This window comes from Sorex fumeus, unplaced genomic scaffold (assembly GCF_029834395.1).
Source record: "Sorex fumeus unplaced genomic scaffold, SorFum_2.1 ptg000034l, whole genome shotgun sequence".
NCBI lineage: Eukaryota > Metazoa > Chordata > Mammalia > Eulipotyphla > Soricidae > Sorex > Sorex fumeus.
The window spans coordinates 11,013,616-11,032,300 of NW_026606091.1; the positions used below are offsets into that span (position 1 = coordinate 11,013,616).

The 18,685-nt window shown below is 38.6% G+C and overlaps 1 protein-coding gene across 1 annotated transcript in view; it reads left to right on the plus strand.

The window, feature by feature from the left end:
- Nucleotides 1-18,685, plus strand: part of FOCAD (focadhesin) — a 339,599-nt gene that overhangs the window by 208,791 nt on the left and 112,123 nt on the right. Inside the window, exons 19-20 of the mRNA XM_056117152.1 lie at nt 7,775-7,907; nt 12,581-12,766. Coding sequence (XP_055973127.1) covers nt 7,775-7,907; nt 12,581-12,766 — 319 coding nt within the window. The remainder of the gene's footprint in view (nt 1-7,774; nt 7,908-12,580; nt 12,767-18,685) is intronic.

The window sequence follows — 18,685 nt, forward strand, 5'->3', positions numbered from 1 at the left end:
GCCTTTAGAATATAGGACAGGCATTATGTTTTTGAAAAGTGATGTTAACTTTACTGGAAATCTGCTCTTGCAGTCAAATGACAAGATGTTTTGGTGTGACTTTTTTTTTTTTTTGTGATTCTCAGACATGAAAATGGGTTGACTAGTTCTTTTAGACTTTAGGGAGAAAAATGCCAGTGGGAACCAGGTAAACTTCTGTTCATTGAACTTAGCTGGATCTACCATGTCAGGGGGCTGAAAATAGGCTCTTGTAGAACCAACTCACAAGGAAGAAATGTGTTCTCGCTTTAGTGAGTAGTCAAAGATGTTGACTGGCTTGTCCAGTAGTTTTCACAAATGGTAAGTCTTAAGACCAGGAAATCTGTGACTCAAAACTAAAAGTATGACTTCAGATTTCTCTAGGTCCACTAGTAATATCCATAGTCTCTTTATTTGTTTATTTAAATTCTTTATATTATTTATTTTTGAGTGGGAGGGTCTCCGAGCAGTACTCAAGAATATACCCATGGATGCAGTGCTTCTGAGGAACTGCAGTGCCTGGGACCACTAGGGCCACACCCAGCAGTCCTCAAGGGCCACTAGGACCCACCCAGCAATCCCTGGGGACTCCAAAGCTACATTTAGTGATTATAAGGGCCACATGGTGTTGGTGATCAGCTGGGCCAGGACTAGTACTGTCTCTTATTATTTTTAAATGGATCATTGTCAGTAACTTCTGTATTGTAGGACTATCTTACTATTAAAACATTTACTATTCACAGTTTAGTATTAATACTAAACTATTTTATTTATTTTATTTTATTTTATTTTGCTTTTTGGGTCACACCCGGCAATGCTCAGGCATTACTCCTGGCTCTGCACTCAGGAATTACTCCTGGTGGTGCTCAGGGCACCATATGAGATGCTGGGAATTGAACCCGGGTCTGTCACGTGCAAGGCAAACGCCCTACCCACTGTGCTATTGCTCGAGTCCCGATACTAAACTCTTTAAATGCTTTTGTTTGTATTTTTCTTTTCTTAAGTTTAGATTCTGCTTCTGATTATATTGATTAGAATCGATACTGTGGGGCTGGAGAGATAGTATAGTGGGTTTGGTGCTTGCCTTGCATGCAGCAGACCCGGATTCAATTTCCAGCAACTCATATGTTTCCCTGACTCCACCAGAAGTGACCTCTTAACATAGAGCTAGGAATAAACCCTGAGCACCACTTGATGTGGCCATCCAAGAAGATATGATACTCAGTTAAGTTCTATCTGTTGAATACTAAATACTTATCTTTTTTATTTTTCCCCGGGGAAGGGGGTGGTGGTGGTGATTTGAGCCACACCTGGTCATGCTCAGGGGCAACTCCTGGCTCTGCACTCAGAAATCACTCCTGGCAGGGTTCAAGGACATATGGATGCTGGGGATTGAACCCGGGTTAGCCACATGCAAGGTGTGCACATCCTATCCACGGTACTAAATACTTAATCTAACTTTTATGTATCTTCTGATTCTTGAGTACCATAAATACTAATGAACCTATGAGCTGGAGTTTCTGGACACTGGATTTTTACAATCAAATCAGTGTGAAGAGTCTTTAAAAGCAAGCTCTGGAGCTTATTCATTCATTCTTGGCAGTACATTTTCAACCAATTTTTCTGCCCTAATAACCCTCTTCTGGGCTCTGACTCATTCCCCAAAGTAACCATCATTCATTGTGGTGAATGTTTTGACTAGGGTTATGTTTTGGGGGGATATAAGTGCCTTACAAAGTCTGTCCCTACACCCTGTGCCTGGTGTGAAAGAGGGCCTAGCTGCTCACCAACAGAGAGTCACTGCCTCCAAGGCTGCATCATATATTCCTATTTTTATTGATTGATGATCTTCGTTACGACTGTTTGACTCTTCAAGGACTAAAAGTCCAGAAAGTGGTCAGTGTGGCTGGTATCCCAAACAAAATTCCAAAGGCTGAGCATCTTGTGTTCGAGACTATCGACAATATTATGAAATTCCAACTCATTTTCTATAAAAATGTAATTACTTCTTCTCCCCAAAGTCCCTACAAGGGAGGACCTTTAATATTTAATGTAGCACTGTAGCACTGTCTTCCCGTTGTTCATCGATTTGCTCGAGCATGTACAGTAACATCTCCATTGTGAGACTTATTGTTACTGTTTTTGGCATATTGAATACGCCATGGGGAGCTTGCAAGGCTCTGCCACATGGGCAGGATACTCTTGGAGAGCTTGCCGGGCTCTCTGAGAGGGATGGGGGAATCAAACCCGGGTCAGCCGCATGCAAGGCAAATGCCCTACCCTCTGTACTATTGTTCCAGCCCTTAATATTTAATATAAATGTAAAATGTATAATGTGAAAACTTAGATTTTTCTTTGTTGTCCAACATTACTATATTCTAATACACTTTGTTGTACTGACAAAACTTAAGGTTAACTGCCCACTTTTTGGTGAAAGTGCATCCTTTCTCTCTCTCGCCTCTCTTCTCTCTCTCTCTCTCTCTCTCTCTCTCTCTCTCTCTCTCTCTCTCTCTCTGTTCCTCTCTATTTGTGGGAATTTGTCAAATCATCTTTTAAATGAGTAAATTGAGAATTTAAAGTAGAACTTTCAAATAGGATATCATGCATTTCTGTCAACGTAGACCCTTTTGTAAGTTCTACTTTTCAATTTCTAAGGGAAGATTTCTTCTTGGATGAGAATCAGTTTAAACTATGAATAGCCTTGTAGAACAGAAAGAGTTAGAAGAGTGGCAGACATCAGAGGAAGATTTAGGGTTGAATAAGACAATATGTAGGAGACATGGAGAATATTCCTTAAATGGTATAGCGGAATGAGATGTTATGTGAGTTTGGCTTTCAATACAAAATTTGTTAACTCACCTACTTGTCATTGGTTGTTTGAAAATTCTGTGGGGTCATTGATATAGACTATTTGCTAACTAATTCTTGGACATATACTAGATGGTAGCCCATCTTAAGAGGTAGAATATCGAATGAATCCAATTCATTTATTGGTTTAAAACATGCAAATCTAAGTTTGTTAAAAATAAAATGTGTGCGTGTCAGGGGCTTCTTTGAGGACCTGTTGACTCTAGGGTTTAAAGTGAGACAAGTATGATTTTCCCCATTACGTTTGCCTTTCTTTTTTCTATTTTAGCTACTTATCTTTTATCCCCCCCAAAAGGTTAACAGCAACAAGACCTAAGCAAAGAAACCACAGCCATAGAGAATAATCTTTCTGATAAATCAGTGCTGGAGAAACATTTTTGTGTAAGATTGACTTTCCTCTTTGACTCCAGTTCATTAAAATATTCTTAGCTGTTTAAAAATTAAACTTTTTATTATAACAATCTTCAGTTAGATTGTGTTGTTGATTTCTGGAGTTAATTTTAGAAGTGAATAATATAGAAGCACTCATTATACATCTCGGGTTGGTATTAATATGATATAACCTGCTTAGCTCTGATTTAAGTGAATGTCACTGCATTCATCAAAAGCCGTTTCTCTTTTTAAATCAATTTATGCAGATACCATGTTCCAAATAAAATCCACTATTTATGCACACACTCCTGGATTTTCATAGGTCACTCACACAGAAAGGTGGTTGCAAAGTAATCTGGCTCAGAGTCCGCAGTGATGCATTTTGCTGGATAAGTTTTTAAATATTCGACTTGAAGCATATTTTAAAAAGCAATTTTGAATGCCTAGAGATATCGGCTCAATGATAAAGAGGCCGTGACTTTTATCATCACCCCATATTTGTGAGTTTAATCCTTTATCTCAGGTACATCAATGAGTTTGATCCCTGTACCACTGAGTTTGATCCTCTCTAGGCTGCAACAAAGTCTTCAAGCAACAAAACCCAGACATCACAGCATTGTCAACAGCAGTGAAGCAACAGAAAGGGAAATTTGCAGTACAAGATAAAGGTGGAAGTGACAAAAATATAAAAAGTGATTTATTTATGTCTGACAGAGGCCTGATTTGTCCTTCAAAATTTTTTAATGAAATTTACCTATAACTAGATGAGTTTTTATTGCTATGACTGTATTTGTATGTGTATATTAACACAAAAGCCATTTTCATTGTTGAAATTTGCTGTTTTATTGTTGAAACTGGTTGTTTTGGCATCTAATATAACTGCCTCATATTTGCATGTTTTTACACAATTTTTTTCACAAAACAATTTTCCTTGTTTGTGCTCACATTGACTTTAATTAGTTGTTGCACCTTAATTTTGGGCAGAAGACTATGGCTAATACAGGGGAGCTGGAGGAAATAGTCCTTTAAGAGGTAAACCAGAGGATGGATGTAATGGAACCAAGGTCTGATAGGAGGCTGATTTGTTTAGAAGGAGCAACTCACCTTTGAAGAAATAAAATTGAAGGACTAATCATATTCTAAGTGGGTAGGGTATATTTTCTATACTGAAATTGCAGCATATCTTGTAGTTTCCTTGTTAAAATATACTTATCTGTAAAATGCAGGAATATGCTATTTATCTCACAGCAAATAAATGAACACATACAATCAGTTAAATGAATATGGAATAAAATAGCTTAAGATAGATGGTTAGAGCAATTTTTTTTTTAGCTCTAACCTGAAAGTCTCTCTTCAGTAGTTCCCAGAAATATAGATTGCCTCTGTGCTTGTCTCATTTTGAGTGATTTAAATTGACTTAGCAGAAAGACAGTCTGAAAAAGCTGTATATATATATTTTTTTTAAAAGTACACTTTTTATACCAAATAATTCTGGAATTGGAATAGTTTTGGTCAGTAACAATTGCTTCCACTCCAGGTTAGGGTCCTTCTGAAGGTGATCCCAGCTTCATTTCTGCTTCCTTTCCCTTTTTATAATTCAGCTTTTGTTGAACTGCTCTCTTCCACTGTTGCTTTCTCTTTTTTTCTCAGGCTCACGTTCTGTTACCCTCAAGCCCTCTCTCCCCATTCCTCTCAGACTTCTTCCTTCCTTCCTTCCTTCCTTCCTTCCTTCCTTCCTTCCTTCCTTCCTCCCTCCCTTCCTTCCTCCCTCCCTCCCTCCCTCCCTCCCTCCCTCCCTCCCTCCCTCCCTCCCTCTCTCCCTCCCTCCCTCCTCTCTCCCTCCCTCCCACCCTCCCTCCCTCCTTTCCATCCATTTCACAGATATAAAAAAGGTTGAAGAATGCTGGTATAAGATAACACTTGATATAAAAATATATATAGTAGAAGACTAATATCCATGGACAGGGAAAAAAGGGATTAGGAGGACTGGTCAGTTGTTGGAACTCACCACAAGTATGTGGGGGGGCTGAGAGTAGTAAGATAGAGAAAAGACCAGTATGACAATAATAGCTGGGAACAATCACTCTGGACAAGATATGAGGGCTAAAAGTAGGTAAAGGGATATTTTAGATAACCTTTCAGTATCAATATTGCAAACCCACAGTACCCAAAAGAAGAGAGAGAGGGGAGTGAGGGAGAGAGGGAGAGAGAAAGGGAGGGAGAGGGGAGAGAGAGAGGGAGAGAGAGAGGAGAGGGAGGGGAAATGCCTGCTATAGAGGTAGGCAGGTGGAGGAGGGTGGGGGTGATCGGAGGGAACCTGGGGATACTGGTACTGAGAAATGTACACTGGTGGACGGATGGGTGCTGGAATACTGTATGACTGAAATACAATCATAAACAGCTTTGTAAGGGCACATCTCATAGTGATTCAATAAAAAAGTTTTTAAAAAATTAATTAATTTTAGAAAAGATAATGCTTCATGAAACTACAACCTGACAAAATCCATGTAGTTATGCAGACGCATAGACACTTGAGTTTGCAAAAAAATCCCAGGACTTTCTAATACATATTGGTATCTACATATACTCTCTACCCACGTGATGTGTTCATTATTTTTATTGTTATAATAATGTCTGGTTCTGTCCTCTGAGAATTAGGTATCAGTGCTGAATCAGAATTAAATCTTGTCTTGAAAAGTGCTTGGGTAGTGAAGATGCTTTCACCCCTCCTTTCTAGTGAAGAGAACACTAGTTATGGTTGAAAGACTTCATTGGAGTTGAGGTTATTATTCTTAATAGAAGCATTTCCTCTCAGCTTTCTTTTATCCCCCTGCAAGAATCCTGACTCAGTGCAGTTCCTAAATGGAACAGTGCTTTGGGGACCTATGAAGAAGGCAGTCTGCAGGAATAGTCAATTATTTCTAAAAATAACTCCGGGAGACATACTAATGGTAATGACTGGGTTCTGGTGCTTTACGGTTATAGCAACCAATTTCATATATTTTGATTTCCCCCCATAATGCTTAATTATCTCCATGTGGACATTAAGGTGGTGTCATTGAACGTATTAAAATTTTAATTAATTGCTTGACAGTTATATATCTTGTGGAAACTACAATACTAATATATTTTTTTAAATTTTTTACCTTAGATTCAAATAAACCCAACTAATAACAGAGCAACCACAAAAGCTGCAGACTACAATTTAGATACAATGAAATATAGCTACTAGTTATAAATTTACTGTTTTCTTATGTTAGGGTATGATACAACTGAGTCTGAAAAAAAAGTGAATAAAACCTGACTTTTACTGTCTATTCTGCTGAGAATATATTTATTTTGCGAGGAGGGGAATACCTGGTGTTGCTCAGGTGATTCCTTGCTCCACACTCAGGAATCACTCCCAGTGGTGCCTGGGAGTTCATACGGGATGCTGGAGATCAAACCCTGGTTGGCCTTGTGCAAGGTAGTGCCTTGCCCACTGTACTGTCTCTCTGGCCTCCACTACCGAAATGTTTAAGATTTTTCAAAGATATGATTGGGCTTACAATTTTTAAAGTGTATTCAGACATAATTTATGTTTGGTCATGAACCTTAGAACTTGAATATATTTAATATGTCTGTGTTTACATTTAATGTTTATTGGTGTAAAATTTTATTAATTCCTATAATAATTATTGTTTATGCTATGATACAATGCTTTTCTTACAATATAACCGTTAGTTTTTTTTTTTAACATGGATCAGAGATTGTATCTAATAAGATGATTAGACTTTACCATTTGGTTAATCTGAAAATGACTTTTAAAATTAATTCTTAAATTTTTTTTATTGAATCTGTGTCAGTATTTTTTTATTGAACTGTATCTCACGGTGAGATACAGTTACAAAACTTTCATGTTTGGGTTTCAGTCAATGATCGAGCACCCATCCCTCCACCAGTGCACATTCTCCACCACTAATGTCCCCAGTATTATTCCCCTTCCCCCTTTCAGCCCTCCTCCTGCCTCTATGGCCAACAGTTTCCCCCATATTCTCTCTCTACTTTTGGGTATTATGGTTTGCAGTATAGACACTGAGAGGCTATCTATCACATTTGATCCTTTATCTACTTTCAGCATGCATCTCCCATCCCAAACAATTCCTTCAACCGTCATTAACTTAGAATCCTCTCTCGAATTCCAGCTGCCTTCTCCCCCATCTCATGAGATAGGCTTCCAACTGTGGAGCAATATTCCTGGCCCTTGTGTCTACTGTCCTTAGGTGTTAGTCTCATACTATTTTATATTCCACAAATGATTGCAGTCATTCTATGTCTGTCCCTCTCTTTCTGACTCATTTCACTTAGCAGGATATTCTCCATGACCATCCACCTAAAAGCAAATTAAAACTAATTTTTGATGGTCTTTTGACATTGTAGAATAATCCATCTAACTCTATTTTTTTTAATCTTGGCATGTAAAGGACAAAGAAAAGACTTTAAGTAATGTTTTAATGTCACCTTTTCTTCCTTTCAGATAAGACCAGAAATTCCTGATGAGCTAGATGAAGAGGAAGATGATGAGGGTGATGAAAAGGAGGTAGATTTGTCAGTTCCGGGCCCTTGCTATCTCAAACTATTGCCATTCACTGCTCCTTCAGTTTTACCAGGTAACTCCTATATAGTAACAAGAAAAGTTAGCATTTTTTGTTGTTGTTGTTTTGTTTTTTTTTTTTTGGGGTTTTTTTTTTTTTTTGGTTTTGGGGTCATACCTGACGTGCTGAGGGCATACTCCTGGCTCTTTGTTCAGAAAACACCCTGGGAGGGCTCGAGAGACCATACGGGGTGTTGGTGATTGAATAGGGGTCTCCACTTGCAAGGCAAACATCCTACCCTCTGTGCTATGTCTCCAGCCCCAAAGGGAGCTACCATTTTTCAGTGAATTTTCCCATTGGATTAGTTATGGTCTTTTGTGTTGTGGCTTAGCCTATTCTTAACTTTTTATTTTTTAATTTTATTTTCTATTTGAAATGCAAAAGGTACTCTGGTAACTATGATGTAGTATGGTATTCAAAACACATGAAGAAAACATAAATAAAATTGAACTGAAAAACTAGTTTAAATAACCATTTCCACAGAAAAATTAAATTTCTTTTCAAAAGCTAAATTTATTCCACTAGACGTTTGCTGTGAGACTGTAAGTTCAAATAATGATTCTTTATTATATAAACTAAGTGAAAATATCATTAAGCTTTTTAAAGATTTACTGGGTAGTTTAATTCATATAAATTTGTTCTTTTTATAGAGTTACTCTAAAGATAGTATTTGTATCCCAGAGCTATAAATTAATGATTTATAAAAACACCTCAAATTGTATGGTCATTCTGTTTTTATATAAAGTCTACAGGACCTCGAAATTAAAAAATTTATTCTAATATTTCCATGTATAAATCATTTTATATAGTGTTATGCTTAGAAAGATGCACATTTTAATATTTTACGCTCTACATAAGAAATGGCAAACGGTCCCATCTGAGAAATTTGTTCTGTGAGCTATCAGTCGGAATTTATATTGTCTCTTGTTTTACTTTCTGACTAATAAAAAAATTTCCCGAGTGATCAATCAAGATTAAGGAGTTTTTTAGTATTTGTCAACATTTTGCTGAGTGTGCATGTGTTGCCTCATCTGCTGCGGTTCTTCCTTGAATGTTCTTAGATATGAAAATTTAATTCCTGGAAATTAAGTCAATAAGCACAAGAACTGCATCATCTTATCTTCTTCATCATGATCTAAACTGTAAAGTTGGAAGCTTTTTACCTAGTTTCGTTCCACATCAAGATTTCTGGGAAATTCTCTCAAATATGTAACATCTGTTTCCAGATGAAATTTCTGTTGCGAATCCCTGTCTCCTTTGTTGGAGAAAAATTAGAGAATTCACTTTGTCCTTTCTCCTGATTTCTAGAACGAGCCTAAAGGACATATTTGCTCTTTCTGTCTTTCTTTCCTTTCCACACCTCCTACTTCATGATTTTTCAGAGTCTAGAACCTTCTCTGAAGTTAATATTGAGAGCAGAAACAATATCAACCTCAGTGTTACAAAGTTTCTTCCATATCCTAAAGTAGGTTTCTACTTACATGTCCTCTTGGGCTCTTCAAACAAGGTTGTTTCCTATTGTTTAGATTGATCACTCTGGTCTTTGTGGCATGAACAGAAGGGAAAGAGGGAGATTGTTGTATCAAACCTTGTTGTTTGTTACTACCCTTTCAGTGTGTCCAATACTATGTTGCCCGTTACCTGGTTCTCTCCAGTGTGTGAGTACATTAGTTACTAGTGTCTTTTGCAGGTAAAGAAGGGAATATTTGAGATCAAGTTTTTTGTTTGAGAAAACTGTAATAGTCAGGTTGGTGGTCTAGAAATTGTCTGGGTCTGGTAAGCCATTAACCTTGGTCAAAGTTCCTTACTTTTTTCTGAGATTCTCAGAAAACAAAAAAGAATTAGGGCACAGGCACCAGCCTTAAGAACATAAACCCCTGAAAGGAACAGGGGGGTGATGTAGAAGTAGGTCTTCAGTGCTGCAGGAAGAAAACAGATTTGTGCTGAATATAAGTAAATTCTAGCTTATTTTTCTCCAGTAAATCACCTTGGAGTGAACAAAATAATTCACAACAAAATAAGACCAATAATTTATAATATTTTGAACAGGACTGTTACTGGTACTGATTAATTTTTTGCCCATGATATCATTTTAGACTTATAAGATGTTGCAAAAATAGGTCAGAGATTTCCATGTAACTTCCCTTAGCTGCTCCCATGGATAGCAATCTCTATAACCATATTCAGCTTATTATTAAAGCCAGAAAATAGACACTGGTGCAATACGATTAACTAAACTATAGACTTATTTGGATTTCACCATGTTTTCTAATATGCAAATTTTCAGTATTAACTTTTTTTCCCTCAAATCAGCACAGTGTTCTTGAAATCTATCCAAATAATGATCTATATTGCTCTGTTTTGAAAAAAAATCTTGTGATACTGCATTATAGCATGCACCACAGTTGGCTTGTTCAGTTGCTGAAGGACATTTGGATTGCTTTACATTTTTATATCTAGCATTCGATGGCGTACAAATTTTTGGTTCTTAAATTTTCATTTAAGATGGTGTTCATCTGGAAGGGAGTAAACAAGTCTGAAAGACAATGGTGAACAAAATCCTAGTTACTAGTTGAGTGGCTGAGGGTAGACAGTGCTGTCTGTGCCGGTGGTACTTATGCTATCTTCTCCTCATGGAAACTATTTTCAGGGATGGACATTTCATAATCTTTAGTTTGCTGAAGAGCTTGACAAATAGATTTCTATTCCATCATTTCATCTATTTGTGAATGCTGGTTCTGTTTTTCTTGACATGCATCAGAATTTTCCAGAATAAGATTCCTTCTGGGAAAATATAAAACTACGTCTCTCACCTTTGTCCTGTCCTTCCAGATGATTCATGGCTACATTCTGAAAAGTCTATATTCATACTCATCTTGAAGCAGTCATGCATATATACATGTATGCAGGAACTGGAGTACCTGGCTTCTAATTGGGTGTTACTCATCTCTTTCATTTAGCTAATATATTGACGGGAGTCTTGACAGGAAAGAGGAAGGCCAACTCAGATGGAGTAAGAGATAAGAGTTTAGTAACATTTACAATTGTGTTGTCAAAGTTAAGGGAAATTCACAGGAAATGGTGAATCATCCCTGCATGGGTTCAGCCTTCAGCCTAAAGTGATGGGGAGGTGGCAGTTAGGAGATAAAAAGGGCATCTGCCACCTGCATAGGGCTGCCTAAGAGGACCAAACCCTCACAAATGGGAGGGAGACAATCTATAACAATATTGCAGTTGAATGAGTGTGGAATTTAATTCCCTCATTTCATCTGTGTCCAGTCTCTGATCTTTGGCCAGTGTTTCCCACAGAACAAAGTCAGCTAGCAACCAGAGGCTAGGGGAGTCTGTAATGCTGTAGTTCAAGGTCATTCTTCTGAAGTCCAGAAAAGGGTTAAGAGGGTAGAGGCTAGATCTTCGAGGGGGTGGGGATGGGGTGGGGGTATGTGGTAAACATCCCACACACGTGTTCTCTGGAGTTAAATGAAGAATCTTGCCTACATCTTAGAACATTTCAGGTAAGAATGACAGAACCTGGCATATAGTAAATGCTCCAAGGAGCACTTACTGCCTTTGATGAAATCACATAAAATAGACTTTTAAATATATTCAGTGTCCTTAAAACAGACTTTTAGATCTATTCAGGTTGAAAGTCCTGTTCAACGAGGTAGATTTATCTAAAATCCAAAGGTAGACTTACCTTTTTCTTCTTATAGTAAAAAGAAAACATTCAATAATTTGGGGTTTGGGTTTTTTTTTTGTTTTCTTGTTTTCCAAACATTTTTCTTAGTTTACATGGCTTTTTTGCTTTTGTTCTGCATTGGGGAACCTCTAGTGGTCCTTAGGAAAATAACACTTGAATATAAAGTAGTATTTGGGTACTTTTTTTTTTTAATTTATAACTAATAGTACTTCATTTAAGAGGAAAGACATTTAAAAGACTTCTCTGAAAACACCTAAATGATGAGAAAGGATCCAGTCACCTGGGCATCTCGAATAGTGTGTCCCAAGTGGAAAGAATAGCAAATGATGTGACACTGATTTAGCTATGAATTTTGTTTATTGAAGAATGGGGGGAAACTGCCATATGTACCTGTAAGTAGCGAGGAAGGGAGGCAGGAAGCAGAGATGAGGTCAGAAGCACTGTCAGGGACTAGCTAAAAACGTCTTGATCATTGCCAAAAATGTGCTGTTATTCTAAGCAGGGAAATACCATTGATAGGTATTTGGAAGGGGAATGGCATAACACTTTGGTTTCAAGGTGAAGGTTGGTTTGTCAAGGTAGAAGACACAAGGAGAAGACACTGAAAAGGAAAGATAATTGGGCAGTGGTAGTGAAAATGAGAAATTGGTAAATTCAGGATATGTGGAAATACAGGGTGCTTGCCTTGCACACCATTGACCTGGTTTTGATCCCCGGCATCCCACAGGGTTCTGTGAGCCCGCCACGAGTGATTCCAGGGTGTAGAACCAGGAATAAACCCTGAGCACTGTCAGGCATGGCCCAGAATATAAAGAGAAAGAAATGTTGGTAAGAATTAAGAATATATTTTTTAGCTCAAGTTACCAAATGTTTTGTTCTGATCTGGGAAGACAGAAATGAATCAAAGTTTTATATAGAAAAATGGAAAATGACTGTTTGTCTTCTAGTATGCTGTGTTTACTTTTGATATCCTTTCATCTTCTTTCAGCTTTGGAGGAGTTTTTCACCTCACTTGTGAAGCAAGAAATGGTGAATATGCCTCGTGGGATATATCACTCTGCATTGAGAGGAGGTATCCGCTCAGATCAAGGGAAGACTGTAGCAGGAATCCCCAATTTTATACTGAAAATGTACGAAACAAATAAGCAACCAGGGTTGAAACCTGGTCTTGCAGGTGAGCACACCATTAGCATCAAGGAAAGGGTTTTTAAATATTGTATTTAATTTCCTCTTCCAAATCATGACAGGGCATTACTGCTATGGCTATGATCTAGACATAGGTGGATACTTGATGAAAACAGATCACTTTTCAAAGGTATTACAGTTTTACAGAGTCCCTCCCCCATTCCATCCCACCCAACCTTTGGCGGCTATTCAGAGACCCCAGTTGTGAGCTCAGATTGGGGTTTGATCCAAGAAGGAGGTTGGAAAAAAGCCACTGGATCTTTTTCATGGTTCCATGAGATGAAGTGAGGTGGGAGTTTTTTGTTTTTTATTTTTATAGAGTTGTTTTCAATAATTTATTACATTTAGTATTCCAGCACTAATCCCACCATCATTACACATTCCCACCACCATTATTTGAATTTTCCCACCACCACCCAAGCCTGTCCCAAAGGCAGATCCTAGATAATTTATTTTGTGTTGCTTGTTGCTTGTAATAATCCACTAAGAAAGATCCAAAGAGGTTTCCTTAGAGGAAAGTGCATAAAAGTTTTTGTGTCTCACCCTGGAGCCATTGTGCTCTTGTATAAAAGATTACTAACACGTTGTTACAGATTGAATCTTGTGTGCTAATATACATATGTTTTTGTTTGTTTGGTTTTGGTTTTTGGATCACACCCTGCGATGCTCAAGGGTTACTCCTGGCTTTGCACTCAGGAATCACCCCTGGCAGTGCTCGGGGAACCATATGGGATGCTGGGAATCGAACTCGTGTTGGCCACGTGTAAGGCAAACTCCCTTCCCGCTGTGCTATTGCTCCAGCCCCCATATGTATTTTTTTAATCAAGATTGGTTGCCTTCTGTTTTACACCCCATCAAATGTGGTGTGCCACTCTTGGTACATCAGTGGCATAAAGTATGAGATACTGCACAGCTGCAAATGTAGCTATGTGCTCCGGGAATTCTAAAGTTTTAAATAGGGTGCTAGAGTTGGAGTTAACTTTTTAACTGGATGGTGACTTTGGGTTCTGGAGGGATCTCTGCAGCCTGTTGCTCTCTTCTGAGATTTATTTATGAATCTCTGGATCATGACTGGTTAATGAACTTTTATGACACCAGAGGTAGTTCGTGGGCATGACTGCGAAACTCTCTGATGAACAGGAAGATGGGGGAGGTCACCCATTCCCGACTCTGTGAGAGCTAGGAGATTTCACTCACAAAACCCGCATACCTGGCTTTTTCAGCAGTTTTATTCTCATAGTGAGGGGCCTGTGGAGATCGGCCGTGAGCATGGCAGCTATTGGGTTCTGGAGGTTTGCGACTGCTGGGGCTTTGTTGGGGCAGGTGGTGGGCATACCTGCAGTGGGAGTTAATTTTATATGCCACCTTGATTAAACAAAGTAATCCTCAGAGGGAGGATGTAACGTTAATTCTGGGTGTGTGTAGCATATTATCAGAAGAGGTTAGCATTTGTGCATCAGTAGGCTGCGTCAAACACCTTCACCAACATGGATGCACAGTGGTCAGTTGAAATTGAATAATAGAATAAAAAGTCAGAGTAAAGATCATTTATCTGTATTTGATTTGAACTGACACATTCATCTTTTCCTGCATTTGAACATTTTTCTCCTGTTTCTCAGACTTCAGGACTCAGACTAAATTACTAATTATTAATTTATTTATTACTAATTTATTCTCCCTCAAATACTGACTTTTTTAGTTTTTGAGCTTTCAGTAGAAGATTGTGGGCATTCTCAGGCTCTATAATCCTGAGGGAGGATTTCTAGACTAAAGTTTCTTTCATATATCAATTGATCTGTCACCTGTATATATTTATCTACCTACATATTATCTCTCGATACTGGTTTTTCTGTTCCTCTGAAATCTCAGAGAAATAAAATTAATATTTAATATTTATGAGATATTTCTCATAAGATATGTTTTTGAAGGTAAAGTGAAATCTCCTTCAGTCTTGTGTTGATTAGAAGAATGGGCTAGAAAACAAAGCACTCAAGTAGTGAGTTGCTACTGAAGATATACAGCTCTCTTCAGCTGGGTGCACTTTCTAATTCTAGAAAGTGCTAGAGAAAGAAATTCAGGCTTGGTCTTAACAAGATGTTGGTGCAGGAGGCTGAGAATCCAATAGAGATCTTGCTATTCCTGTGGTGCCTGAATCACAAAATTTGGGACTTTAGAGACCTCAAACACATAGCCTGTTTCTCTCAAGATAGCTTCTAAATATTGATGCTTTATGGGCCGGAAGGATAAAGAACCGACTGAAAATCTTTGAAAACAACTACAAATCTCCTCTGTTCTTTCTACACTGAAGCATTAAACTGATTAGCCTCAAAATTTGGAGCGGAGGCATGCCCAGGAGAAGGGTTGAAGCAGAGATAGACTTAGATTTGATGTAGATCTAATCAAGCCTAACCCAGTTCAGCCCCCTGTGATCATTCTGTCTGCCTAACAGAGGCAAAAAGAAATGCCTATCTGATAAAAGATAACATCACTTAGACTTTCTGTGGTTTTTTCATGCACTATCTAACCTATAATAAAAAAAAAGCACGACATATGAAAAAAGGAAAAAGTTAGTATTAAGGGATCCATTTCACAAAGCTGAAGAAGTCACCCAATTAAAGGATCACAGTTCTATTTCGTATACATGAAACGCTATACCTTCAGATATATATATATATGTATATTTATGTATGATGTGGATATGTGTGTGAAAAAGTTATATGTGACAGATATAGATGAATTTATCTTGTTGAGTAATGTATGTTAACCCTTTTCAGCATAACTGGAAAATATGTATAATAGAAACTATCAGGACTAGAAGTAGACAAACTCATAGAAGGAAATTTTACAATGCGTCTTTTCCAATACTGTGTAGAACAATTAGGCAAAATATCAGCAAGTATGCAAGATATGTAAATAATGCCTTGAACACACTTTGCGTAATTGACATGTAAGACATTGTACTTTCCAATGTTAGGATTCAGGGACTTTCGAACAGGAAATTTGCTAAGGTAGAGCAGTTGTCTTACATGTGAGACCCTGGGTTTGGATCCCTCAGGGCACACACAAATACAAACTTGCATACACACTCACACACAAACAAAGATGCGCATCATAAGTTTCTAAAATATTTTATATACTAATATATTTAGAGCCTGTCCTCTGATGGCAATGGATTAAAGGAAATAAAAATAATAATTACAGGGGCTGGAGCAATAGCACAGCGGGTAGGGTGTTTGCCTTGCACACGACCAACCCAGGTTCGAATCCCAGCACCCCATATGGTCCCCTGAGCACCGCCAGGGGTGATTCCTGAGTGCAGAGCCAGGAGTAACCCCTGTGCATCGCCGGGTGTGACCCAAGAAGCAAAAAAATAATAATAATTACAATGTCTCCAGCAACCTAGAGATTGAGCATATAATTAGGAACAATGTATGGATCAAAATGGAGATCAGAAAATAATTAGAACTGAATGATAATGAAAATAAATTTTAACACAACTTGTCAGAATTTATACCTTCAGTGTCTATGTGAGAAAAGAAAGGAAAATAGTCATGAGTTATGCGAAGCTTGACGTTTTTAAAAACAGCAAATTACACTTGGTGAAAAGGCAAGCAACAAAGTGGAAGAAGATATTTATTATGCTTATACCTGACAAGAAACTATATCCAGATATATTTAAAACTTTTGAATAACATACACACAGACACACACACACACACACACACACACACACACACACAAGCAATCAAACAAAAACAAACAGAAATTGTGGTAAAGGTCCAGCTTTGCATTTGATCATGATCCTTGAGCATAGAACCAGGAGTCATCTCTGAGGACCACCAGGCATGGTCACTGTCACTGTCCTCCCATTGTTCATCAATTTGTTCAAGCAGGCCCAGCAACATAGTGAGTCTTGTTACTATGTTTGGCATATCGGATACCTCACGGGTAGCTTGCCAGGCTTTGCTGTGCAGGCAAGATATTCTCGGCAGCTTGCCGGGCTCTCCGAGAGAGGCAGAAGAATCAAAAATGGGGCAATCGAACTCAGGTTGGCCTGGTCGGCTGCTTGCAAGGCAAATGCCCTATCTGTGCTATCGCTCCAGCCAGCCAGGGATGTGTGTGTGTGCGGGGGGGGTGGGGGGGGGCGCGGGGGAGGAAAGAAAGCAGCAACTAATAAAAAAGTATTAAAGTTGATTTTAAAAAAATACATCCAACAAGAAAGAGGAGGAAAGAATTGAAACACTAAAAACAAGAGTCTTCAGAGATTTCAAAGAACTACGAAGTTCATTGAAGTAGATAGTCAGCTTCATTGCATATCAGAGAAGTATGAATTAAAATGGCAATAAGCAATGTCTTAAGCAGAATAGCTAAAATGATGGTGTAAAGTACAAAGTATTGGTAATTTTGTAGGAAAACTAGAACCTTTGTTGGGAATATGTGTTCATTCACCCACTTTAGAAACTGGTACTGAACAAATTGATTCCCTATTGCTCTACAATTTTATATTCTTAGGGTTAAACTTTAAAAATGAAGTTAACATAAGGCATATACTAAAATAATTATGTTATAGCTCCTAGAATAGCCCTAAACTTGGAGCTGTTTAAATAAAATGTTATTTGGTAATGAGGTTGAATATGATACAACTGCCAGTGATAACTTCAGTGATTCTCACAATTATTATGCTGAATATGGTGCGAAGTCAGGTATTAAAGGATATCCACAGTCTAAACCCATTTATGTTAAGTACCAAAATAGATGAAATGGTTGTAAGAAGTTATTTTAGTAAAAGTTTGGGTTGGAGCACATGTAGTGAGGAGGAGACATAGTTAGGATTTCTGGGATGTTAATATTTTGTTTCTTTATCTGAGTGCTAATTACACATTTGTCCAGTCTGTGAAAATACATTGAGCCGTGATTATATGATGGGAAGATGCCATTGTTGACAACATTGACGAGGAATACGATCGACTGGTTCAGCACCTCCATGAATGTGCGAGGAACGCCAAGAGAGAGATAGCCACAAAAAGTCGCCTATCTTCGAAAACTCTTGAGCTAATTCGCCAGCGTGGTTTGGCGCATGCCTCAGGCAACCGCAAGCTAACGTCCGAGCTTGCAAAGCAGTGCAGAGATGCGATCAAGGAAGACCTCAAAGAGAGAAGAGCAGAAGTACTGGTAGATGCGGCAGAAGCCGGGAAAAGTATTCGTAAGGCCCGCCTGTCCTTCGCCAACTATAAGACCAAGATGACTGCCCTCCGACGTCCTGATGGATCCATCACATCCTCCAGAACGGCAATGGAGAAGATTATCCATGACTTCTACTCAAATCTCTTCGATAGCCATGTCCACTTGCCGACATACCAAATTCCACAGGATGGGTATTTCGTTCCCAACGTTCTCCCTTCCGAAATCCGACACGCCATTTCGTCAGTAAAGAAGCAAACAGCACCCGGCCCAGACAAGGTCAGACCTGAACACCTGAAGAACCTGCCGTCAGTACTCATCAATACACTGGCTCGGCTCTTCACTCGCTACCTGTCTGAATGCAAGGTTCCATCTCAATGGAAAACCAGCAGGACCGTACTACTGTTCAAGAAGGGAGACATCCATGACATTGGCAACTATCGCCCGATCTGCCTATTGTCTGTCATCTACAAGTTGTTCACTCGAGTCATCCTGAATAGGATTGGCAGAACACTAGATGAAGGACAACCATGTGAGCAAGCAGGGTTCCGCAAAGGATTCAGCACCATCGACCATATCCACACGATAACCAAACTCATTGAGGTTTCTCGGGAGTTCAAGATGCCGCTCTGCTAAACTTTCATTGATTTAAAGAAGGCCTTTGATTCTGTTGAGACGGAAGCGGTCATTGAAGCCCTAGCCAATCAGGGCATACAAGCCCAATACA